Source organism: Martes martes (genome assembly GCF_963455335.1).
Source record: "Martes martes genome assembly, chromosome: 10".
NCBI lineage: Eukaryota > Metazoa > Chordata > Mammalia > Carnivora > Mustelidae > Martes > Martes martes.
The window spans coordinates 2513756-2534027 of record NC_137898.1 but is presented as its reverse complement, the minus strand read 5'-3'; the positions used below and the strand labels follow the sequence as shown (position 1 = coordinate 2534027).

Genomic DNA, 20272 nt, shown 5'->3' with positions numbered 1-20272 from the left:
AGTGAGCCCTGTGGCCACGAAGGGCTCAGCCCCCAGCTAGTGAGATGCCCACTGGTGCCAGGCCGCCTGGGCTGGGACTGCTGCACACTGGGACGGGGAGGAAAAGGGCGGTGAGGTCAGGACACAGCCCAGACGGGACACGGCCAAGGGGTCTCATGGGCCCTGTCCTCCGGCTGCAGGAGACCGTGCCCTTTGGAGACGCAGTGCTGGCCACCTGGGACACCTGCATCGGGAGCGAGATCTGTGAGGAGCTCTGGACACCCCGCAGGTCAGGCCCGGCCCCGCACGTGGCAGCCCTGGCGGTGTGGCCTGGAGACCTTCGGGCTGGGGGGGGCGGGGCGGGCGTCCAGCCCGTCTCTTCCTGTCAACCGCCTCTGCCCGCAGCCCACACGTGGACATGGGCCTGGATGGCGTGGAGATCTTCACCAACGCCTCGGGCAGCCACCACGTGCTGCGCAAAGCCCACACCAGGGTTGATCTGGTGACCATGGCCACCGCCAAGGTAGGCACTAGGCCGCGATGCCGGGGTGTGCTCACTGTGGGCCGGTGCTGCGTCCCCCATGCCTGAGCCCCCGGAGCCCAGGCAGACAAGGCCTGCACGGCGGGTGCCAGTGCCCGTGGTTACAGCCAGGGCTCGGCAGCTGTGCGCGGACTGCTCTCCCGGGGCCCCACCCGTCAGACCTCGTTGAACTCCAGCAAGCAGGGAGGCAGGCGCTGCCAGGACACCCGGCTCGTGGCGTCCAGCGGCCGCAGGCTCACTCCGCAGCATCCGGACCTGTCCCCAGGGTCGCGACGCTGGCTGCAGGAGTGCCGCGGGCTCGTTGGCGCCGAGCCAGAGCACGGGGAGTGCCCTCGAGGTGGCCTCTCTCGCTGGGCAGCAGGGCACAGTCACGGGATAGGCTTGGGGTCAGCGAAGCCAGCTTCGGGTGTCGGCTTTGCCGTGTGGGGTTTGTCTTCCCTGGACTCCCACCTCCTCCGGTCATGTGAGGGCGCTGGGGGGCTGGGGGCCGGGGGTGGTGACGGGCGTTGGAAGGGCCCACGACGTGCGTGCGGTTTCCCTGCAGGGGTGCTCTCTGTGGCGTGGCGGGAGGGCTGAGGACGGGGAGGTGAGGTCCCACTGCTGCGCGTGTCCTCCAGAATGGTGGGATCTACTTGCTGGCCAACCAGAAGGGCTGTGACGGGGACCGGCTCTACTATGACGGCTGCGCCCTGATCGCCATGAACGGCTGCATTTTCGCACAGGGGTCCCAGTTCTCCCTGGACGACGTGGTAAGCAAGCTCGTGTGTGTCCCTGGGGGTGACCGCACTGGGGCAGGGAGGCAGCTGTGCTGACAGCAGAGCGGGAACCCTGGGGCCCCTGGGAGGATGTGGAACCGGAGCCTCCACGGGAATAAGCAGGCGTCGGCCCTGGTCCCCACAGCGAGGGGGGTCGTTGGCAGGTCCCGCGTCTCAGGAGCGGAGCACAGGGGAGCTCGGCGGGGAGCTTGAGACCCGCTCACTGTTCCCCACATGGCCAGGTACGCTTGTGTCTGTGCTAGCTGTAGGCCCGATGCCATCCGGCCCCCGTGTCCCCCTGCCCCCACGTCCTGGGAGCCCCGATGCTCCTCCAGGGGTCCTGTCACCGTGGGGCTGTGTGGTCTCAGTGGACGCAGCCAGCCGGCCGTGGGCGGGCGTGTCTGCACGGGAGCCGTGGGTGCGCTCAGAGGGGCGTCACCGCAGTCCGGGGACACAGGGACCAGGGAGGGGCGAGCCAAGTGGGCCCATACGGAGCTGGTGGACACTCGCCCTCCTCCAGAGGACGTGGGTCTGGGCGCCGTCTGTCCCGCTAGCCCGTCCGGCCACGTTGGACGTGAATGTCCTTCGCAGTGGAGGCGGCTGAGAGAAGGTCCTTGTGGAGAATTGTTTGCTCTTGCTTTTGGTTTTGGTTTTTTGCTTTTAAATTCAAAACAAAAGGAAATGGCTATTATTGCCAGAAACAGACACAAGTGCGGGTCCCGCCGCAGGCCCGGATCGTCAGCCCCGGGTTCCCGGCGGGCCCTCCCACGGCGCCTGCCATCTTCACTCGGAAGCCACCTGCCTGCCTACCTGTGGGGACGGGGGCGGGGGGGGGGCAGACACTGATTCAGAGGCGGGGGCGGCAGCGCGTGTGAGCTCACAGCGGAAACTGCCGCAGCCCTGCTGGGGCTCGCATCGGGGAGGTGATGTCTGGTACCTCCGCGGCCTTGCTGGGGTCGCCGGCAGGGCCGTGCTTATAAAACCGCTCTGGGCTTCAGAGCGGAGCCGGCGACCCCACGACGCCTCCTGGCCGGTGCAGGGCCGGAGTTCGGCAGCAGGGATGCTCCCTGCCTCCCAGCTGACCCTCGGGCCGCGCTTGCTGTGTGACACTGCCCCCAGAGGCCTGCAGGTGTCTGCATCAGTCACAATGGAGACGGGAGGGTTTGGCAGGAAGGTCAAGTTCTCACAGAAGGCAGCGCGTCTTCTTCTGTCCCACCGGCATGCCCAGCTGTCTTCAGGCCAGGTCAACGTGGCCAACACGCTGGGCCGCACATCAGAGCCGCGGGCACCTGACCCGGGACTGACTGGCAGCGCCCGGGGGGTCACCGGCACCAGGAACACCAGGTGTGCGGGTCCCTGCGGGCTCTGAGCCTCAGCCAGGCCTCACGGTTGGACCCTGGGGACCTGTGTTTTAAGCACACGCCCAGCTGATTCGTAAACACACAAGAACCCGAGGGCCGTTGCCTCCTGTCTCCCCAAGGGGGCTCTCGGGCTGGAATTCTCTGATTCTGTTCAAGTGTGCAGGGAGAGAGGGCATTGCGGTCCTCGGACCAAAGGCCGTGCAGTCCTGCCACTTCCTCCGTGATCCACTAAAATGATCAGAAAAAATTGAGTGGCACACAGGGCCATCGCACAGAGCGGCAGAGCTGCTGACCCCTCCCCAGGACGCGCTTCTCAGGCTCTTCTGAACCTCGCGGGCTGGCTAGCTCCTTGGACGCCTCCCTCAGGCGTTTCGGTGGACGCTGACCCGTCCTGGGGAAGGTGGACTGGAGGCTGCTTCTCACGAAAACGTTCACATCATCTGGCCTCTGTTTTCTGTGGCCTCACACTTCCCTTGGCTCTGTCCTGTGGAGATCCCGGTGGCTTTGGTGGCCCATCACTTTGGGAAATGACAGGGGGACCAAAGGACACATGCGCTCCATTTTCTCTTTCTCTCTGTGGGTGTGTCCAGCTGGGGTCAGGCCTGGTGTTGACGACAGCAGCTGCCCACAGCCCCGTTCACACGAGTGTGGGGGGGCCACAGCCCCCCGTGTCATGCGGCACGCAGGACTGGCTCTCGCTGCCCCGGCTTCTGTGCAGTGACCATGTTCCAGTGATGCAATTTGACTAGGAGGTGTTTTTCATAAAGAAAGACATAAATGAATCAAAATCTTTTTTTTTTAGCTGTTTTTTGAAATTTTATTCTTTTTCTATTTTGTGGTATTTTTGTATTTTTTTTAACTTTTTTTTTTTAAAGATTTTATTTATTTATTTGACAGACAGAGATCACAAGCAGGCAGAGAGGCCGGGAGAGAAGTAGGCTCCCCACTGAGCAGAGAGCCCGATGCGGGGCTCGATCCCAGGACCCTGAGATCATGACCTGAGCCGAAGGCAGAGGCCTTAACCCACTGAGCCACCCAGGTGCCCCAATATTTTTGTATTCTTAACACTCTTGTCTCATCTGGGTTTGAGGCCAGGGACACGTCACCACGATCACACAGGCAGCACCTCCAGGCCCCGCGCGTGGCTCGCCGGGGCTCTGGTCCAGCTCCCCGCCGTCCTCCAGCCTGGCTTCCTCTGTGTGGGCTTGGATCTGGGGCTGCCTCTCCTCCTGGTCGTGGGGCGGCGGCAGCAGCTCCAGCCGTCTCCTTGCGGCGCAGCCCGTGGGAAGCAGGGAAGGAACCCTCGCTCCTGAGCATCTCAGAAGTCTGTGGCGGACGTGGCAGACGTGGCAGACGCGGTCCTGTGCCGTGACTGAGGCACCGCTGCCGCGTGTCTCAGTTCACTGGAGGCTGTGGTGGCAACAGTGAGAGGGAAGGGCGTTGGGTCAGTTGCAGGACTGGCCGTCCCCTTTCCCTGGGCCCCCGGGAACGTCCCCGCCTTGGACGGTGTGACTCTCGTGTGCGATGTGGCGCACCTGTGGGCACGGCCAAGTCCGCCGCGCGAGTGGGAGGAGCAGGGATCACGCTTCCTCTTTGAACCCTTCTCCAGGAGGTCCTCACCGCCACGTTGGATTTGGAGGACGTCCGAAGCCACAGGGCGGAGATCTCGTCTCGCAACCTGGCGGTGAGTCCACGGAGACCCACGGGTGCTCCGCGACGCCCCAGGGACTCTTCCTGAGCGGGTGACTGAGCTGTCGCCGTGCCGCACCGTGCCGTGGGGCTTCTGGCGTGTTCGCAGGGAGGCGCAGCCCTCGGCTCGGCGCAGCAGCACAGACGTGCAGCCGCGAGGCTCCCTCTGCGCCCCCTCCGCCCCGCACAGCCACCAGCCTGCTTTCGGCCTCTGGGTTTGCCCGTTGTGGGCGTGGCGCATGGATGGGATCGTGTCTGGCTTGTGTCACGGAGCAGCACGTCCAGAGAATGTGTCTGCGGTGATGACCCGGCCCCTGCGGAGGGCACGTGGCCCGTGTTGCCTTCTGTCTGATGAACGGACGCTCCGTGAACATGTGTACGGGTTTCTGTGCGAGCAGCTTCTCTTGGGCCTGCGCTCGGGCAGGGAGCTGCTGGGCCGCGTGGTCACTCCGTGCCTTCGTCTTTGCGGGACCTCCAGACTGTCCGTAGCAGCGGCCCCTCGACGCACGAGGGTTCCAACGCCGGCCAGTCCCGACTGCTTTCAACTCCGGCCGTCCCGCTGGGAGCGAAGGCTCGGCCGAGATCTGACACGCACTCCCGCGGGCCTGGTGCCACACCGGCGTCACCTTGTCGTGAATGTCCATCCGCAGGCCAGCAAGGTGAGCCCCTACCCCCGTGTGAAGGTGGACTTCGCCCTCTCGTGCCGCGAGGACCTTTTAGAGCCGCCGTCAGAGCCCATCGAGTGGAAGTACCATAGTCCCGAGGAGGAGATCAGGTGGGCCGCGCGTGTGAGCTCGGGGGGGGGGGGTGCTGGTCCCAGGGCACCCCCCTCACCCGCTGTAGTGGTTTGCACCCTGCAGGGGGGCGGGGGCCGGAGCCGTGTGGGCTCCTGGTTCCCAGACCGTGCCCAGGGTGACCGCTCCGCGAGGAGGCCGTGCGGCGTCGGGGTGGAGGGCGTGGGGGCACAGCCAGACGGCCTGGCTTCCTCGCCCATCCGGGCCGCTTCCTCGTGCCGGGGCCTTGGGCACAGACGCCCTGCCTGGCCTTTCCTTTTTGTGTCTCAGTTTTTCTGTTTGAAAATGGGGCCAAAAGATAATCATCTACTTCCCAAGGCAGTTTGGAGAGAAAAATGCGTTAATTCCCATGAAGTGCTTAACACAGAGACTCGGTGAATCGGGAGCCCCTCCCCCCCGGCAGTCCCCCCCGGCGCTGCTCCTACCTCGGCCCATGGCCCAGGTGAACTGCCGACCGGGTCAGTGGCTCCCGACCTCACGCGCCCCTTTGCTCCGCAGCCTCGGACCCGCGTGCTGGCTCTGGGACTTCCTGAGACGCAGCCGCCAGGTAAGCTTTTCAGTGTTTGTGTCCGAGTCTGTGGCAGGCTGGGGCTTCTGTCCTTCCCGCTGCCTCCGTCAGCTGCTTAGTCTACGTGGGGCAAAGGCCAAAGGGCCTGTGGAGGTTCGGTTCCATCTTTGGGGTCCTGTCTGGTGACACTGAGCGTGACAGGACAGCATCTCCCAGTGGTTCCGTGGGTCTGCCGTCTGCCTGCGGAGGACGAGTCCCACGTGCCCGTCACACTGAGAGGTCCCTTCCCTCTAGAAGATCTGTCTGAAACGTGTGCCTTTCTGCCCCCCGTGTCTGTGGGTGGCACGAGGCTAAATTTGGGGTGCGCGGCCCCTGCCAAGGCTCTGCTCACCCCTGGTTGGCCCGTTCCAGGCCGGGTTCTTCTTGCCCCTGAGTGGTGGGGTGGACAGCGCGGCCACCGCCTGCCTCGTCTACTCCATGTGCCGCCAGGTCTGCGAGGCCGTGAAGCAGGGAAGTAGGTAGCATCCTGTGGCCCGAGCGAGGCTCTGGGGTGGGGACTGGGCTGAGGGGGACCTCGGGTCCTGGCCATCGTGGGTGAAGGGGGCTCTGCAGACGTGCTCGGGTGGCACAACAGGACCTGGGGACAGCAGGCCATTAGAGCCCCTCCCTGGGGCTCGGATCCACGTGGCCGTGTCCATCAAGCCCGCTGGGCACTGGCCGTGTGGCCTGGGCCTTGGGCTCAGGCAGACCCGGGTCGAGATCCTCCCCTGTGCACCCTGCGTCGACCATCCCCTTAACGAGCACGCCGGAAACACGAGGGGGAAGCTCCACATGGGGAGACGTTGCCCGGGCGAAGGGAGGGACTGGGCTCTGAGCACTGCGCAGTGGGGGGCCGCCACCTGCTTCCCGTCATCTGGCGGTTTTCAGACCAGGAAGTGCTGGCTGACATCCGGACCATCGTGGACGAGCTCAGCTACACCCCCCAGGACCCCCGGGACCTCTGCGGGCGCGTGCTGACCACCTGCTACATGGCCAGTGAGAACTCGTCCCAGGAGACGTGTGGCAGAGCCAGGGAGCTGGCCCAGCAGATCGGCAGGTACAGGAGGCGGCGGGCGTGGGGTGGGGGCTCTGGGGCGGGACCAGGGCCACCGGAAGCCTCAGCCAAGCCCACGCTCCTGGCTAGACGCGCATCCGGGCTTGAACAGGTTCCTAGGGTCTCCCTGAGCCAGGGCTTAGGGAGACTATTTCAGATCCCCCAGACCCTCGCTGTGTCTCCTTCCCGTCATCCTTGTGTCCCGGGCGCGGCGCATTCTGGAACTGGATGCAGCCCCAAGAGCTTGCCCGCGGAGCGCACACTTTCACCTGGTTGGACGGTGAATCCAGGCTTGCGTGTGTTACGTGCGCGCGCGCATGCCCCACGCACCCCTGTCCTTTCCCTGGCAGCCACCACATTGGTCTCAACATCGAGCCCGCGGTGACGGCCGTCGTGGGCATCTTTAGCCTGGTGACGGGTCGAAGGCCTCTGTTCGCAGCTCACGGGGGGAGCAGCAGGGAGAACCTGGCCCTGCAGAACGTGCAGGTGAGCCTCCCGGCCGGGTGCTCGTCCCCACGTGGGAGCCGCAGGGAGCACGGGGACCTCGTGCCCCCGGCCGAGGTTGCACCTGCCCCCGTGTGTGCATGTGCGAGAGCAGGAGGCCGCGGGGTTGTCCGTGAGGGCTGCCTGGGCGGACGCGTGTGCGTGTGTGTGTGCAAATGCACAAGCGTGTGCGTGTGAGTTGGTGAGACGTGGCGCGCACGTGCGTGTGTTTCCTGCATCTCCAGGGAGTGGCCCCCGCGTCCCCTCCTGGGCTGCTTCCGGGGGCCCGGCCGGGCGGTTGGTGGAGGGTCCCTGGCTGTAGCTGCCGCACTCTATTCCATCTCTGTCCCTTCCTTCTGGCCACAGCGGCCTTCCCTCCTCCTGCGTGCCAGCTGTGAAGGGGGTGTGACAGGGGGCCCATCCCACCCCGAGCGCTCTCGGCTCCCTGGCTCGGGCTCCGGCTCTGTCCATCTCACCCGTCGCGCCTGCGTGAGTGACGTGGCGGTGGTCAGGCCCAGAGGACTCTGCTTCCTCTGCACGCTAGAACGCGTCTACGCTACTTGGAGCCCCTTTCCCTGGAGCTGTACAGGGGCAGGGGGGAGCCAGCGTGCCCCCGCCATGTCCAGCACAGGGTGACATTTCCCGTCGTGTCCCCCAGGCTCGGCTAAGGATGGTCGTGGCGTATCTGTTCGCTCAGCTGAGCCTCTGGGCCCGGGGTGCTCGCGGAGGACTGCTGGTGCTCGGATCGGCCAACGTGGATGAGAGGTGCGTGCGCCCGACCCCCGAGTGCCCCAGATTTCCGAGGGTGCGCGCTCCCCAGGATGGTGTTTCCAGGCCCCTGCCTGTTCTCACTGAGTCTGTGAGATGCATGGTGTGGGGGTCACATCACCCCACGGCACAGGCCACGTCTGGTACCCACGGGCCGTCATTGCTCTAGCGCTTCCCGACGACTCGGGTGTAGAGACAGGTCCACACTGTCTCCCTCTGGCTCCCTGCCCACCGGCCCGGCCCTGCACCCGGCTTGGGGCCCTTTGCTCTGGGTCTGGAATCAGTCTCCCCGCCCCACCTTGCTGGGTCTCACCCGTCTCTCTTCCTGGGCGGTTCCGGCATGTGCTAGGTCCTTGCTGTGTCCAGTTCCCACTCCCAGGCAGACAGCTCATCTCTGACGGGGACCTGACATACTTCTCCTATCGTTTGCTGCTCAGAAACACTCAGAGGCTCCCTGTTGTTCTTCAGATAAATTTCAGCTGAACCTTCGTGTGCGCGGCGGAGGCCGGGAGCACTGCTCCAGCCTCGTCTCTCCGTTTCTCTCAGGCGGGGCCTCACTCAGGTGTTCTCACTGCTCCTTGTTAGCAGAGGACGTCAGGAACTTTCTCTGTCATTTATTCGTCTGTTCCTCTGTGTATCAGTCCATCTGTCCATCCGCCCACCCATCTGTCCGTCCGTCCATCCGTCCGTCCATCTGCCCATCTGTCCACTCACCTGCTCATCCATCCCTCTTCCTATCTGTGGCGTGAAGGTCTTAAATCTTCCTACGTCCTTGAATGTCCACAGATGTGTTCTCCGTTAAACATTACTTTGAACTTTTTTGATCCTGTTTCCTAATTACGACAAACGGAGATTAGCACCCTCTAGCTGGTAAAACATATTCTCACCGTTCTCAGGCACATTTTGTCAATTTTCATTGCTTTTCTGTTACCATCAGTGCTTCTGTCAGGAAGTGATGTTTCAGGAGGGGTGGACAGCTGGTGCATGTGCTGAACCCCGCGGCTTGGGGAACGGTGGCGTGTTTTGCTCTGTTGGCCTTTGCACATGGGTTTGACTTGTCATCGTTAATATGGTGCTGCTGCCGCTGTAATGATTTTATTGCACATTCCCTGTCACAGCGCTTACCGTTGTTTTCTGGGATTTAATATCAAAGCAAACAACAACAGTGATTTCTTTCCGGGAGGGTGGGGGGGTGGGCTTCTAGGGGCTTAAAGGTTCTCCATGGTGCCTATTTACATATTTATCTGTTTTCATCCCTTTTTGCTGCCGGGCCCCTGCAGGTCGTAGAAGTCTGTCTACAGCCACAGAAACGTTTCAGTTGTCCTTCCTCTGTCGTTTGTTTCCTGTCCCCGCTGCGACGACTGTCCCTCGCTGTGTCCCCATCTATGATCTCCCCGTTGCTCGCATCCTGGGGGGGACCTCCGGTATACAGTCTCTGCCGTGTGGGTTTTCCGTTAAGTGTGACTTTTCATCCTAACTTCGGTTCCATTACGTTCCGATTTGCTCACTCTTCGAGGAATTGATGAAACGTGGGTCACCTGTCAGGCGCTCTTCTTGGTGCCGTGAACAGAACAGAAGAGTCACTCCCGTTTTACTCTAGCGGATGGAGGCAGGGAACAGGAAAACTAATCCTGTGTGTAGGAAGTGGAAAGTCTACAGAGAAAACCAGGGTAGGCACGGGGCAGTTTGGGAATTTGGGCTTCTAAGCAGGGTGGCCAGGGAAGGCCTCTCTGAGAAGTTGGTTTATAAAGGAGGAAGGGAAATGCAGTCAGGAGAACGGCCTGTGCAAATGTCCTGTGGTGAGAGCCCACCAGAACAGAGAGCGATCGTCACTTCTCTGCACAGCCCGTCTTGTCTGAGGGAGGTACTGGGAGCTCAGTCGGGGCAGGTTGGAGAGTGGTGGGTGAGGGGACCGGGGGTCAGCTCTTTCTAGAAGTTTCACACTGCCAGAGAGGGGAGGTGTCGGGTGGTAGCTGGCAGGAGCAGTGAGAAGGGGAGGGTGTTTTCTTAAGGTACGATGAGAGAGGTCTAGCAGGGATGGCGAGAGAGGTCTAGCAGGGAGGGAACAGAGTGACTGATGAGGAAGGGGGACTGGGCGGACAGCTGTTCGGTGTCACGGGAGGTGAGAGCAGGTGGCCGAGTGGGGGTGGCTTTCCTGGGAGCCTGGTTCGTGGGTCCACAGAGCAACGGGAGGCTGCAGAGAAGACGGCACAGACGCGGGTGGGGGTGGCACAGGGTCGGGGCCGTGACCGTCCTTGGCGAGACAGGAGGTGGTCACCCGCCGAGAGAGGGTGCAGGACAGGCGTCGGATGTTTGAGGGGAGCGGTGACGAGCGAGCAAGACGGGTCAGGGAGCCAGGCCGGGAGCCCCAGTGCCAAGGCCGCACCAGAGGTGGAGTCACGCTCTCCTGCCAGCCGTGCCCAGCTGCGTCCTTGTGTGGAGCCGGGGGCCAGGCGACGGTGGCAGAGAGGGACGTGAGAGCCGGGGAGCTGCAAGGAGAGGTGATGAGGGGTGAGCACGAGGCAGAGGACAGATGACCCGCAGACTCCGGGTCCTGGTGCCGTGAGCTGCCAGCCCCGTGCCCTGTGCTCGCTGGGAGACAGACGGAGCCTCGGGTGGTACTCATGGCTGTGGTCGAGTCCAGCCAAGGACGCAGAGCAGAAGGCACGTGGGGAAAACCAGGCCCAGGCTTCCAGATTGTCTCCCATGGGGGCGTCCCTGACGGGCGTCCTTCCCCAGCAACACCTGTGACGACAGGGAGGTGTGTCAGAGGCTCAGTGCCCGGAGCTGGTCCCCCAGGTGCCTTCCCCTGGTGCAAACCGAGCTTCCGCTCCCAGAAGGAGAGCAGTGGGCAGCACACACCAGTGTTTGAACAAAGACGTTCCAAACAGGGAGACCCTGTTTCTTGTCAGGGGACGGGTGGGGACACTCCCCAAATCTGGGTGCCAGCCACGTCCGGTGGTGCAAGCAGGCCCCCCCCCCACCCAGGACGCAGTGCGCACGCTTCTCCACACAGAGCACGGCCCACAGGAGGCACTGAGGTCTCTGGGGGTTTCTGTCCCCCTCGCAGGAGGCTGAGGGGAGGTCAGGGCCTTGGTGGGCCAGCGGCAGGGTGGAAGTGATAGATGGGTGCACAAGAGCGGCTGGGGGAGTCCGGAGGCCTCACGGGGAGGGCGGTCTGCCCTGTTGGAGGTGCCGGTCGGGGATGCACGGGCACTGTAGGTGCGCCTCCTGTCCATCCGGTTCCTGCGGCCTGGCGTGGGCTGGCGGCCAGACAGGCTTGGCTCCTAGTATGTTTTGGCATCAGACGGAGCCGACAGGATTTGGTGGTGGACCAGACGTGGGGGGAGGATGCCGTGCCGACCGGAGCCCCTGGGAGGCTGGACCAGCATTTGGCGCAGGAAGCGGGTGGGGAGGTCAGGGTCCCGTGTGGGGAATGTCGGCTTTGACACTTCTCCAGACGCTCCCGTGGACGTGTGTGGTCAGCAGTTAGACAGGACTCTGGAGTCCAGGGGCGAGCCGCACCCCCACATCTGGAAACCGGTAGACGGCAAAATGCCGTTTAAGGTACGGGAGCAGCTGGGCCATGGGGCTGAACGTGGACGGAGAAGGGAGTGGGTGGGGGGCCCAGGTGCCCGGCACGAGGGGGAACCGCCCGCCGGGGCTGCAGAACCGAGAGGACAGGCGCCCGGAGCGGGCGGAGGGGCTGCTCTGCGTGTTGCTCGGGTGCGGGGAGGCCAGGGCAGGGAGCTGGCGGCGAAGGCTCGAGCCCGAGCCGGAGGGGACCAGATGTGGGCCCAGCAGATGCGGCCTGGGGGGCAGGGGAGAGCGGGAAGGCGGGGGCCGTAGGGCGGTACCCAGGCTCACGGGCGTGCAAGGCGTGGGTTGTTGGAGCTTGTGAACCCACCTGTTAGTGGGCTGTCCCCGCCCGCGGGCGCCACAGCGGGACAGTGAGCTGGGGTGAGAGCCCGGCCCCCCGAGGCAGCAGCCGGCCCTCAGCGCGCCCCCACTCCGTCCCTGGCAGGGCCACCTCCCCGGCCTGCGGACGCGGCAGCCTGGGAGAGGCCTGACGTCCCTCCTGGTGAGGACGCCGGGCCTAGGGGATCTGGGCCTCACCCTTGTGACCTCCGTTAACCGCACGACCTCCCGAACACCCACGTCCAGATGGTCACAGTGAGGGGTGGGGCTTCAGCCTGTGACTTTGGGGGGAACCCAGACGTTCAGCCCAGGACAGGGCCTCCTTGAGCAAAGCCATCCTGAGGTCTAGCCTGTGCGCTAACGGGACTTACCTCCAGGCTTCCCGGCTGAGACCCAGACCAGGCCAGAGCCTTGCCCCGAGGGGGTCTCACCTGCAGGGTCTGTCCCCGACACGGTCACCTCCCAGTGTGTTTCGGAGCGGGCCAGCAGAGGTGGTGGAATGGAGCCCACTGTCCCTTTGGCCAGAAGACCCTGTCCCCATTCAGCCACCCTTCAACAGGACAGGGAACACCTCGGGGTCAGGGGGAGCCCCATTCAAGGAGGCACCAGGTTTTACCCGCCCCTCTGCTTGGTGCCCTGGGGCTCTTACACCCGAGGCCCTGCTCCCCGGGAGGAGTCTGGAGGAATGAGAGCTGGGTTTTTCTCTTGAGCAGCAGGAGAGGCTCAGATGTGTGGGTGGAGGAACCCCGTGCTCGTGGGACAGCTGTGTTTGCGGCCAGACCAGATGCAGGACGGTCAGGCAGGGCCAGCGGCTGTGTCCGTGCTAGAGTTGAACTGTGAGCTCGGGCGATACAGGCAGAGGCCGGGCCCGGAAGGCCACCAGCAAGGAGGTCCCGGGGCATGTGGCGGGGTTAGGAAACACTTTGTGGGGTGGGGGTAGGGGCGGTGGGGGATCTGGGGATAGGGTGGAGACCTGCCATCCAGACGTGGTTGCAGAGGGAGGCGTGCTCTGGAGGCCGTGGGTCACGACTAACTAGGAGTCCCTGGATCAAGCCCGCAGTGCCCTCTCGCCGATCCGTGGGGCCCTAGTTCAGTGCAGATCTCACCGGACTAAACTCAAGGTGTCGGCAGGGCAGCATCTCCACCTTCCTCTCAGCTCCCAGCTCTGCCCCCCACCTCCGTGCTAGACCTGTAAGGATGCTTGTGAGTGCACTTGGGCCCCCCAGAAAGTGCAGGATAAGGACCTCACTTGCGGTTATCAGCTGAGTCCCTGATGCCCTTGGGGTCCCAAGTTCACAGGTTCTGGGCAGAGGATGAGGGTGTGTTTCGGGACCGCCCTGCCCCGCAGGAGGTATCTGACGCGGGGGGAGGGGGGGGCTGTGCAGGGGGGGTGCTGACGGGCGTGGAGAGCCGGCCCGGCCCTCACGGGCTCCTAAGGACTCAGCCCTCAGCTCCTCCCCACGCCCTCCCGTTCTGCCGCTCCCCCTTCAGACTCGCAGCTCCCAGCCGGGTCTCAGCATTCCCAGGCCTGTCTCCCGGCCCCCACGCCTTCTCGGGGCTGCCGAGTACCGCCCTGCGGTCATCTGCTGGCTCTGCCCATTTGCGGACGGCTCTGAGCGGCCGAGCTCTGGCTCTGGGCGTGGACGAGGGGCCGGAGCCCAGGCGGGATCTGTGGCCCCTCAGGTCAGCCCCATGGAAAACCCCGTGCTCACTCCCGCAGCCTCCTCGGCTACCTGACCAAGTACGACTGCTCCAGTGCAGACATCAACCCCATCGGTGGCATCAGCAAGACGGACCTGAAGGCCTTTGTCCAGTTCTGCGTGGAACACTTCCAGCTTCCTGCCCTGCAGGCGTGAGTGCCTCCCGCGGGACGGGGCCGTGCCCCACCATCACCCCATTCCGCAGCTCCCTCCTGCCTGATGGAAACAGCTCCGCCCTTCAGTGGGCACGTGGGGTGCCGTGACCAGGTGGCCCCTGGGGACACTGGGCGATGTCTGGAGACCTTGTTGGTGATGGCGACTGAGTGCGCCCCTGGCACCTAGTGGGAAGATGCCACCAGGACGGCCCCGCAAGGACGCATGACCTGCCCTGAATGTGGATGGTGCCGGGGCGGAGAAACCCCACGGGGTAGCCTCTGCCGGCAGCTCCTGCCCCAGGTTGTGAAGCCCCCCAACATCCACGTCCGTCTCCCCAGGAAAGCCCAGCCCAACCAGCCCGCTCAGGGTCAACAGGGGAGTTGCAGGAGGCTGGCCCTTGAGCGTGGGGCAGTTGGTGTGGGGGTCATCTCCCTGTGCCCACAAGCACTGTGGCAGCCATGACGACTGACCTGTGCGTCTTGGCCACAGCATCCTGGCAGCACCGGCCACCGCAGAGCTGGAGCCCTTGACTGACGGCCAGGTGTCCCAGACGGACGAGGTAGTGCTGGTGGCTCTGTCCCCGTTCCCCATGTCCCTGCATCCTCGAGTCCGAGCTGGGCTCCCCCACGGCCTCCTTACTGCCCGGGCAACCAGGGAGCCCAGGGCTCGGTGCCTGTCCCACTGCTGCTTTGACATTTCGGTCCGGCCTTCTTGAGGCTGACGCCCTGGAGGAGGGGAGAGTGGGGAAGGTCTCTCGCAGGTGGGAGGGGTGCGAGCTCAGAACCGGTCTTGTCCCCTCCATTCGAAGCTGGCCTGTGAGGCAGGAGGGGCAGTCGGGGCCATCAGCAGCGGGGTGCCGCTTCCGTGGCCGTGGGCCGTTGCAGAGTCTGTCACAACTGACTGTCCTGCCGCCAGTGCCTGTGGCCACCGAGAGTTACCTGTGCTCCTCCCGAGAGTTTGTCGTGTGCTCGCATTTTGAAGTCCGTGACCTGGTTGGTTCGTCTTAGTGTGTGGTGTGAGGAAGGGATCACACTTGATCGTCTGGCACCCGGCGCTGTTTGCTGCCAGGACGGTCTTTCTCGCGCAAGCGTCTCGGCATCCGGGTGGAAATCGGGTCTGTGTGTGGATCCAGTTCCAGACTCCGCTGACCCGCGTGTCCGTCCCCCCCAGGGCCGCGCCCCCTCGGCCACCACAGCTTGGCAGGAAGTTCTGAAGTCGGCAAGTGGGAGTCCTCCCGTTTTGTCCCTCTCTTTCAACATATTCCAGCTGCCCTGGGCCCCCTGGATGCCCATTTGAGTGTCCGTCTTCTGCCGCACACGTGGCGCCAGCTTGGGTCTCCACGGCAGGCGTGCCAAGAACACAGCTGGGCTTGGTGGGTGTCGCCCCCGGAGAACGCGGCCTCTGAGGCCTGGTGTGGCGAGTCTCCCTCCTCGGTCTGGGCTTCTTACGGCCTCAACGTCTTGCAGTTTTCAGAGCGTGAACGTGCACTTATTTCGTTATTCGTTTCTAAGCACGTTTTCTCCTTCGTTCTCCCGTGAACGGAATTGTTTTCTGGGTTTCCTGAGCCGCTGGCTCATCTCCGGTGTCGGGAAGCACCTGACGTCCTCCAGCCCCTTTCTGTCTTCTCTTTCTCGTCTTCCACCGCGTGCTTCACAGTCACCTCGCACTTCTCCCCATGGGGCACGAGGAGCGAAGTGAGGGCTTCTCTCTGAATAAATCCCCCCTTACCACCGCGCCCCTGCACCCTGGGCGCTGTGCTATGCCTCGTCATTTTCATGCACCTCCGGGCGAGGTCTGACTTCCCTCGTGATTTCTTCTCACCTGTCGGCTACTCGAGAGCATGCGGTTGGAGTCCTGCGTATTTGGGGGTTTCTGAAATTTCCATGTGTCCCCGAGTCTGTCGCCCTTTTCCTTTACGGTTGGGAAGTGGGCTTTTCCAGTGTTCTGAAATTCATGGAGGCCAGTTTTATGGTCTGGCATCTGGTCTGTCCTGGAGAACGTCCCGTGTGCCTCGAGGAGAACGTGTGCTCTGCGGTCCTGGGCGGAATGTTCTAGAGAGGTCGCTTAGGGTTCGTTGTTTGTAGGGTTCGAGTTTTCCATCTCCTTGTTGGTTTGCTGGTTCAGTTCTGTGCGTCACTGAAAAGGATGTTAAAGCTTCCAAGTGCTACTGTTGAATCTAGAGAATTCAAGTGTCGCACTGGAAAACATTCACGCAGAAGCGGGTGCTGACGGAGGTGCCTGGCGGGACCTGCTGGGCCCTGGGGCTCGGCATTGAGCTAGCTGGTCCTGCCATCTGTGTGAGTCTCCGGGACAGATGAGTGGGAGGTAACCATGAGGGCCCCAGGTGTCTCCTGGTATTGCCCACACATGGACCTGGGTGCCCCGAAGGTGACTGTGTCCCTGGGATGGGGGCAGGACAGGCCTCCCCAAGGAGGTGACATTGGGGCTGAGGCCTGAGGAAGACCAGGTGGGCGGTGGGGAGCAGGAAGGAGGGCCTGGTCACTGAGGGTCCTGCAGACCCTGGATGGAGGTGAGGGCTGTCCTGCTCTTCCCCGGAAAGGCCAGTGCCACCGTCGGTCTGTCGTCGGCTCTGGTTGTATATTCTGGGGCACAGTGGGAGTTGAGGGGGGATTAGAGCAAATACTCGGAAATGCCTCCGTGTGAGGCTGGCTCTTTTGAACCGTGCGAGGGGCGTCCCATGGCCAGCATGACCCAGGAGTCTGTGCTGAGCCGTCCATCCTTAGGGACAGCAGGATCCCTGAGGCAGGGCGCAGGGCTGGTCTGTCGGGCTGCCCTGCCTGACCTTGGTCCTGGCATCAGCCTCCTGGGGCTGCTGGAGCCAAACACCCAGGCCAGCGGCTTAAACGATGGACCGGAACTTTCTCATTGTGCTGGAGGCCAAAATCAGGTCATCTGCAGGCCCTGCTTCCTGCCGGGAGACTCCAAGGGGTGGGGGGGGGGGTCCTTCGTCCAGCTCCCGGGGCTTCCTGGGCTGCGGCTGCATCCCCCATCCTGTCTTCATGCAGCTTCTCCCCGTGCGTCCCGTTCCATCTCGTACAAAGGCTCCCCACGTCCAGGGCCAGCTCATCTCAAGCTCCTTCACTCCATTACATCTACAGAAACCTTTATTTTCCCAAATAAACCCACAGTTTGCAGGTTCTGGGGCTTGGAGCATGGACAGACCTCAGTCCCTCAGCCCTCAGAACCAGGCCGGTCCTTTCTCCAAACGCCGGCTCCGTGGCACCGGGCAGTGAGGGGGAGTGAGACCGCACGTCTGCTCGTGGCCCCGTGGGGACCTGCCCCTCCCCCGGCCCCAGGCCCACCAGCCGCGGGGACCCCAAGCTCGCCTCCAGCACCAGCCCGCTGCCTCTCCCTCCTCGGCAGGAAGACATGGGCATGACGTACGCGGAGCTGTCCGTCTACGGCCGGCTCCGGAAGGTCGCGAAGGCCGGGCCCTACAGCATGTTCTGCAGGCTCGTCACCATGTGGAAGGATGTGTGCTCCCCGCGGCAGGTACGGCGGCAGTCCGCAGAGGGAGCCGCAGACTCGGTCCCCGCGGGGATGGTCTGGCTGGGGGCAGCGAGTCGGCCTGCGTAGCCTGGAACGGTGGCGCTCTGTCGCCCGTGACACCAGCGCCCAGTTGTCGGGTCCTCTGCGTAGGGCCACTGCCCGCTGTCTGGCTCACGTGGTGGTCCCCACGGAGTCGCCTGGAATCCTCTCGCCACCTGTCTTCCCGTGTGCCCTGCTCAGCTCCACGGACACGGTGTCCTGGGGCAGGAGCCCACCTGGGACAGCCCCCCAGCCGCCCTGGGACGGGGACATTCGTCTGTGGCTGCCGGGGGGGGCGGCTGGCATGCGGGGGGTGCTAGTGTGTACGATGTGAGGTGAGCAGGAGTCCCGGCCTGGGTCCCTACGCCCCGCGACCCGTGGCCCCGTCTGTCCTCGCCCACCAGGTGGCTGACAGGGTGCGGCGCTTCTTCTCCAAGTACGCAGCAAACAGACACAAAATGACCACGCTGACGCCCGCGTACCACGCGGAGAGCTACAGCCCCGACGACAACAGGTTTGACCTGCGGCCGTTCCTGTACCGCGCCGGCTGGCCCTGGCAGTTTCGGTGCGTGGAGGATGCGGTGAGTTGGACGCGGGAGCTTCCCCACGTCTGGCGTCCGTCCCGGAGATGCCAGCTGGCTCCCGCTGAGGGCTGGAAAGCTTTCCGTGGGCGGCGCTGTCGTGACTGTCCTCGTGTCCGCCAAGGAACGAGCGTCAGGCATGTGCTGTTCCCGCCATGTTACTCACGGGAGCAACCATGGGGACGGGGCCCTCGCTGTCGCTTCCAGGCCGCTGCAGCATCCAGCTGGGCTCGCGTCTTGTAAGCTACCCGGCCTCGCCGTTCCTTTTCTGGTTAGTGATTATGTGGCGAAGGAGGGATTAGTGAGACCAGCTTACAAGGCAAGGCCCGCCTGCCCTTTCCAAGCCCAGTGCTGGAGCCCGGTGCCCGTGGGCCGCACCCCCTGGTACAGGTAGTTGTAGCCCGTGGGAGGGAGGCTGGCCTGCGGGGAGCCCCGATACACCGACCAGGATGAGCTGGTGCGAGGGCCGTGTTGCGCCAGCGATCGCAACGGGCTCAGTGGACGTACCATCTGTCTGGTGGTCGAGGGAGGCGTCTGCGTAGACGACGTGGATCCAGAGGAGTCACCCCGAGTCAGACTGCATGTCTAGCCTGCAGTTCTCGGGGGCGGGGTCACGCCGGGGGATAGCAGGCCTTGTCTGGAGACATTTCCGGGGATCACGCCTGGGGGGTTGTCTGTGTCACTGGCCTCTGGTGGGCAGAGTGCGGGGACGCCACTGGCTTCCAAAAGTGCCCAGGATGGCCCCGATGGGTTCCCCCAAATCAGGAGTGGGGTTCAGAGGCCATGCAGGTGTCGACCCCTCAGAAGACACACGTGGGCAGAGATACGGTCCATTGTGGTTTCCTGCGGCAGGGACCGTCACCCAGACTCGTCCAGCACACATGCTCTGTGTCCTTCCCGCATCCTCGCGCATCGTGGGGACGGCTCAAGGCTGCTTGTCCAGTCCCGTGACCGCAACCTCATTCAGGGCAAACCGCTGGGTTTCAGTCCCGTGGACACTCACGAGACCTCTCCGTCTAGGTTGTCCAGCTTGAGAGCAGAGGCCAGCAGGACCTGGACGGGGTGGACTGACGCCGCTCCTGCACAGAGGACCCCTCCCGCGAGGCTGCCGTGTGCTAGATGGGCCTCGCCGGGGCCTGTGAGTGGAGACCCAGCCCCCCAGGCTGGAAGACCACACCAGCCTCTTGTTTCATATCTCACGGGAGAGGGATCTGTCCCTTCTAGTGCCTTCAAGAAAGGCTCAAATAAAGAGAATGTGGTTTCTGGGAGCAGAATCTGCGTATGTGGTGGGACGAAGAGCCCGCCTCGTCCACCCCCTCCAAGTCCCCCTCGGTTCCCCGAATCCTCTCTCTGGGCCCTAAGCCCCAGGGGATCACAGCCTCCCTGCTGCAGAGTGAAGCTGAGATGGGGTGGGCCACACACACTCACATTCCCCCCAAGTGCTGGGGAGGGGGCAGTCGGGGGTCTCTGCTGCTCTCCCTGGCCAGAAGCCTTCCCTAAGAAAAGAAACTTGTAAGCAAGGAGAGGAATTTATTGGTTAACATGGAGGGTAGTACAGGGCTCTGCCTGGCTTCAGGTCTGGCTGGATCCAGGGTATGCCCGTGTCCTTAGAACTTGGTCCTCTCCTCCCCCTGCCCTGCTCCGCTCCTCTGCCTCTGCTGGCTCCCTTCCTGCTCCACGTCAGGGCCCTGTGGCCTCAGCCTTGCCAACTCCCTGGTTTAAATCAGTGCCTGTGTTTCCTTGCTGGGTCATAACGCCCATCCCTGAACCAGTTAGCTGCAGCCCGGGGGCCCCCCACAGAGGACCAGGAGGTGTTTGAGAGGCAGGAAGAGCGGATGGTGAGTCCCCAAGCAACACACAGCCCTCCCGCATGCCCTGGTCCAGGCCCGGGCTCTGGGAGGGCTCCGCCCTCCCGTCCCAGGCAGACTCTCCTCAGGGTGCAGCGACAGGCTCTGGGCCGGCGAAGCCTGTGCTCCACCTTCCCCTCAGCTTCCCACAGTGACAGCAAAGCCCCCAAAACATGAATCGGGTTGCGCCCAAGATGTGGGCCCAAGCGGAGGGACACCTTTCTCTCCTTCCCCAAAGGCTGCCCCCACAAGATGGTGTCCATCCCTGGAGTCCAGGACCGCCCCCCCCCAAGCCAGGAGCAAAACCACTTCTCGTCCCCCAGCCCCAGAGGCCTGTTATTTCCTGACCCAAGCCACCCTGAAGATGGCCTTTTCCACAGGAAGCAAAGCCATTTTACTGCTCTTTCCCAAAAAGCTTTAGCCCCAGAGACCCCCAGACGCCCGTTGCTGTGGTCTGAATGTCTGAGTCCCCCCCAAAAAATGCTGACCCCAAGGGGACAGCGTGAGGAGGTGGGGCCTCAGGGGGCGCCCCCAGGAGCGGGCTTTGTGG

The 20272-nt window shown here is 63.6% G+C and overlaps 1 protein-coding gene across 4 annotated transcripts in view; it reads left to right on the top strand.

The window, feature by feature from the left end:
- Nucleotides 1-19488, top strand: part of NADSYN1 (NAD synthetase 1) — a 34059-nt gene extending 14571 nt beyond the window's left edge. For 2 of the 4 annotated variants that reach the window (XM_080817652.1, XM_080817653.1), the window contains 15 exons: nucleotides 180-268; nucleotides 385-502; nucleotides 1138-1269; nucleotides 4246-4320; nucleotides 4976-5100; nucleotides 5618-5666; nucleotides 6039-6141; nucleotides 6555-6723; nucleotides 7071-7206; nucleotides 7862-7968; nucleotides 13610-13741; nucleotides 14235-14304; nucleotides 17130-17258; nucleotides 17699-17859; nucleotides 18896-19488. In XM_080817652.1, coding sequence (XP_080673778.1) covers nucleotides 180-268; nucleotides 385-502; nucleotides 1138-1269; nucleotides 4246-4320; nucleotides 4976-5100; nucleotides 5618-5666; nucleotides 6039-6141; nucleotides 6555-6723; nucleotides 7071-7206; nucleotides 7862-7968; nucleotides 13610-13741; nucleotides 14235-14304; nucleotides 17130-17258; nucleotides 17699-17859; nucleotides 18896-19391 — 2091 coding nt within the window. In that variant the 3' untranslated portion in view covers nucleotides 19392-19488. Of the gene's footprint in view, nucleotides 1-179; nucleotides 269-384; nucleotides 503-1137; nucleotides 1270-4245; nucleotides 4321-4975; nucleotides 5101-5617; nucleotides 5667-6038; nucleotides 6142-6554; nucleotides 6724-7070; nucleotides 7207-7861; nucleotides 7969-13609; nucleotides 13742-14234; nucleotides 14305-17129; nucleotides 17259-17698; nucleotides 17876-18895 lie in introns of all 4 variants that reach the window. The other 2 variants (XM_080817654.1, XM_080817655.1) reach the window with 1 other exon arrangement.
- Nucleotides 19489-20272: the final 784 nt, after the last annotated feature.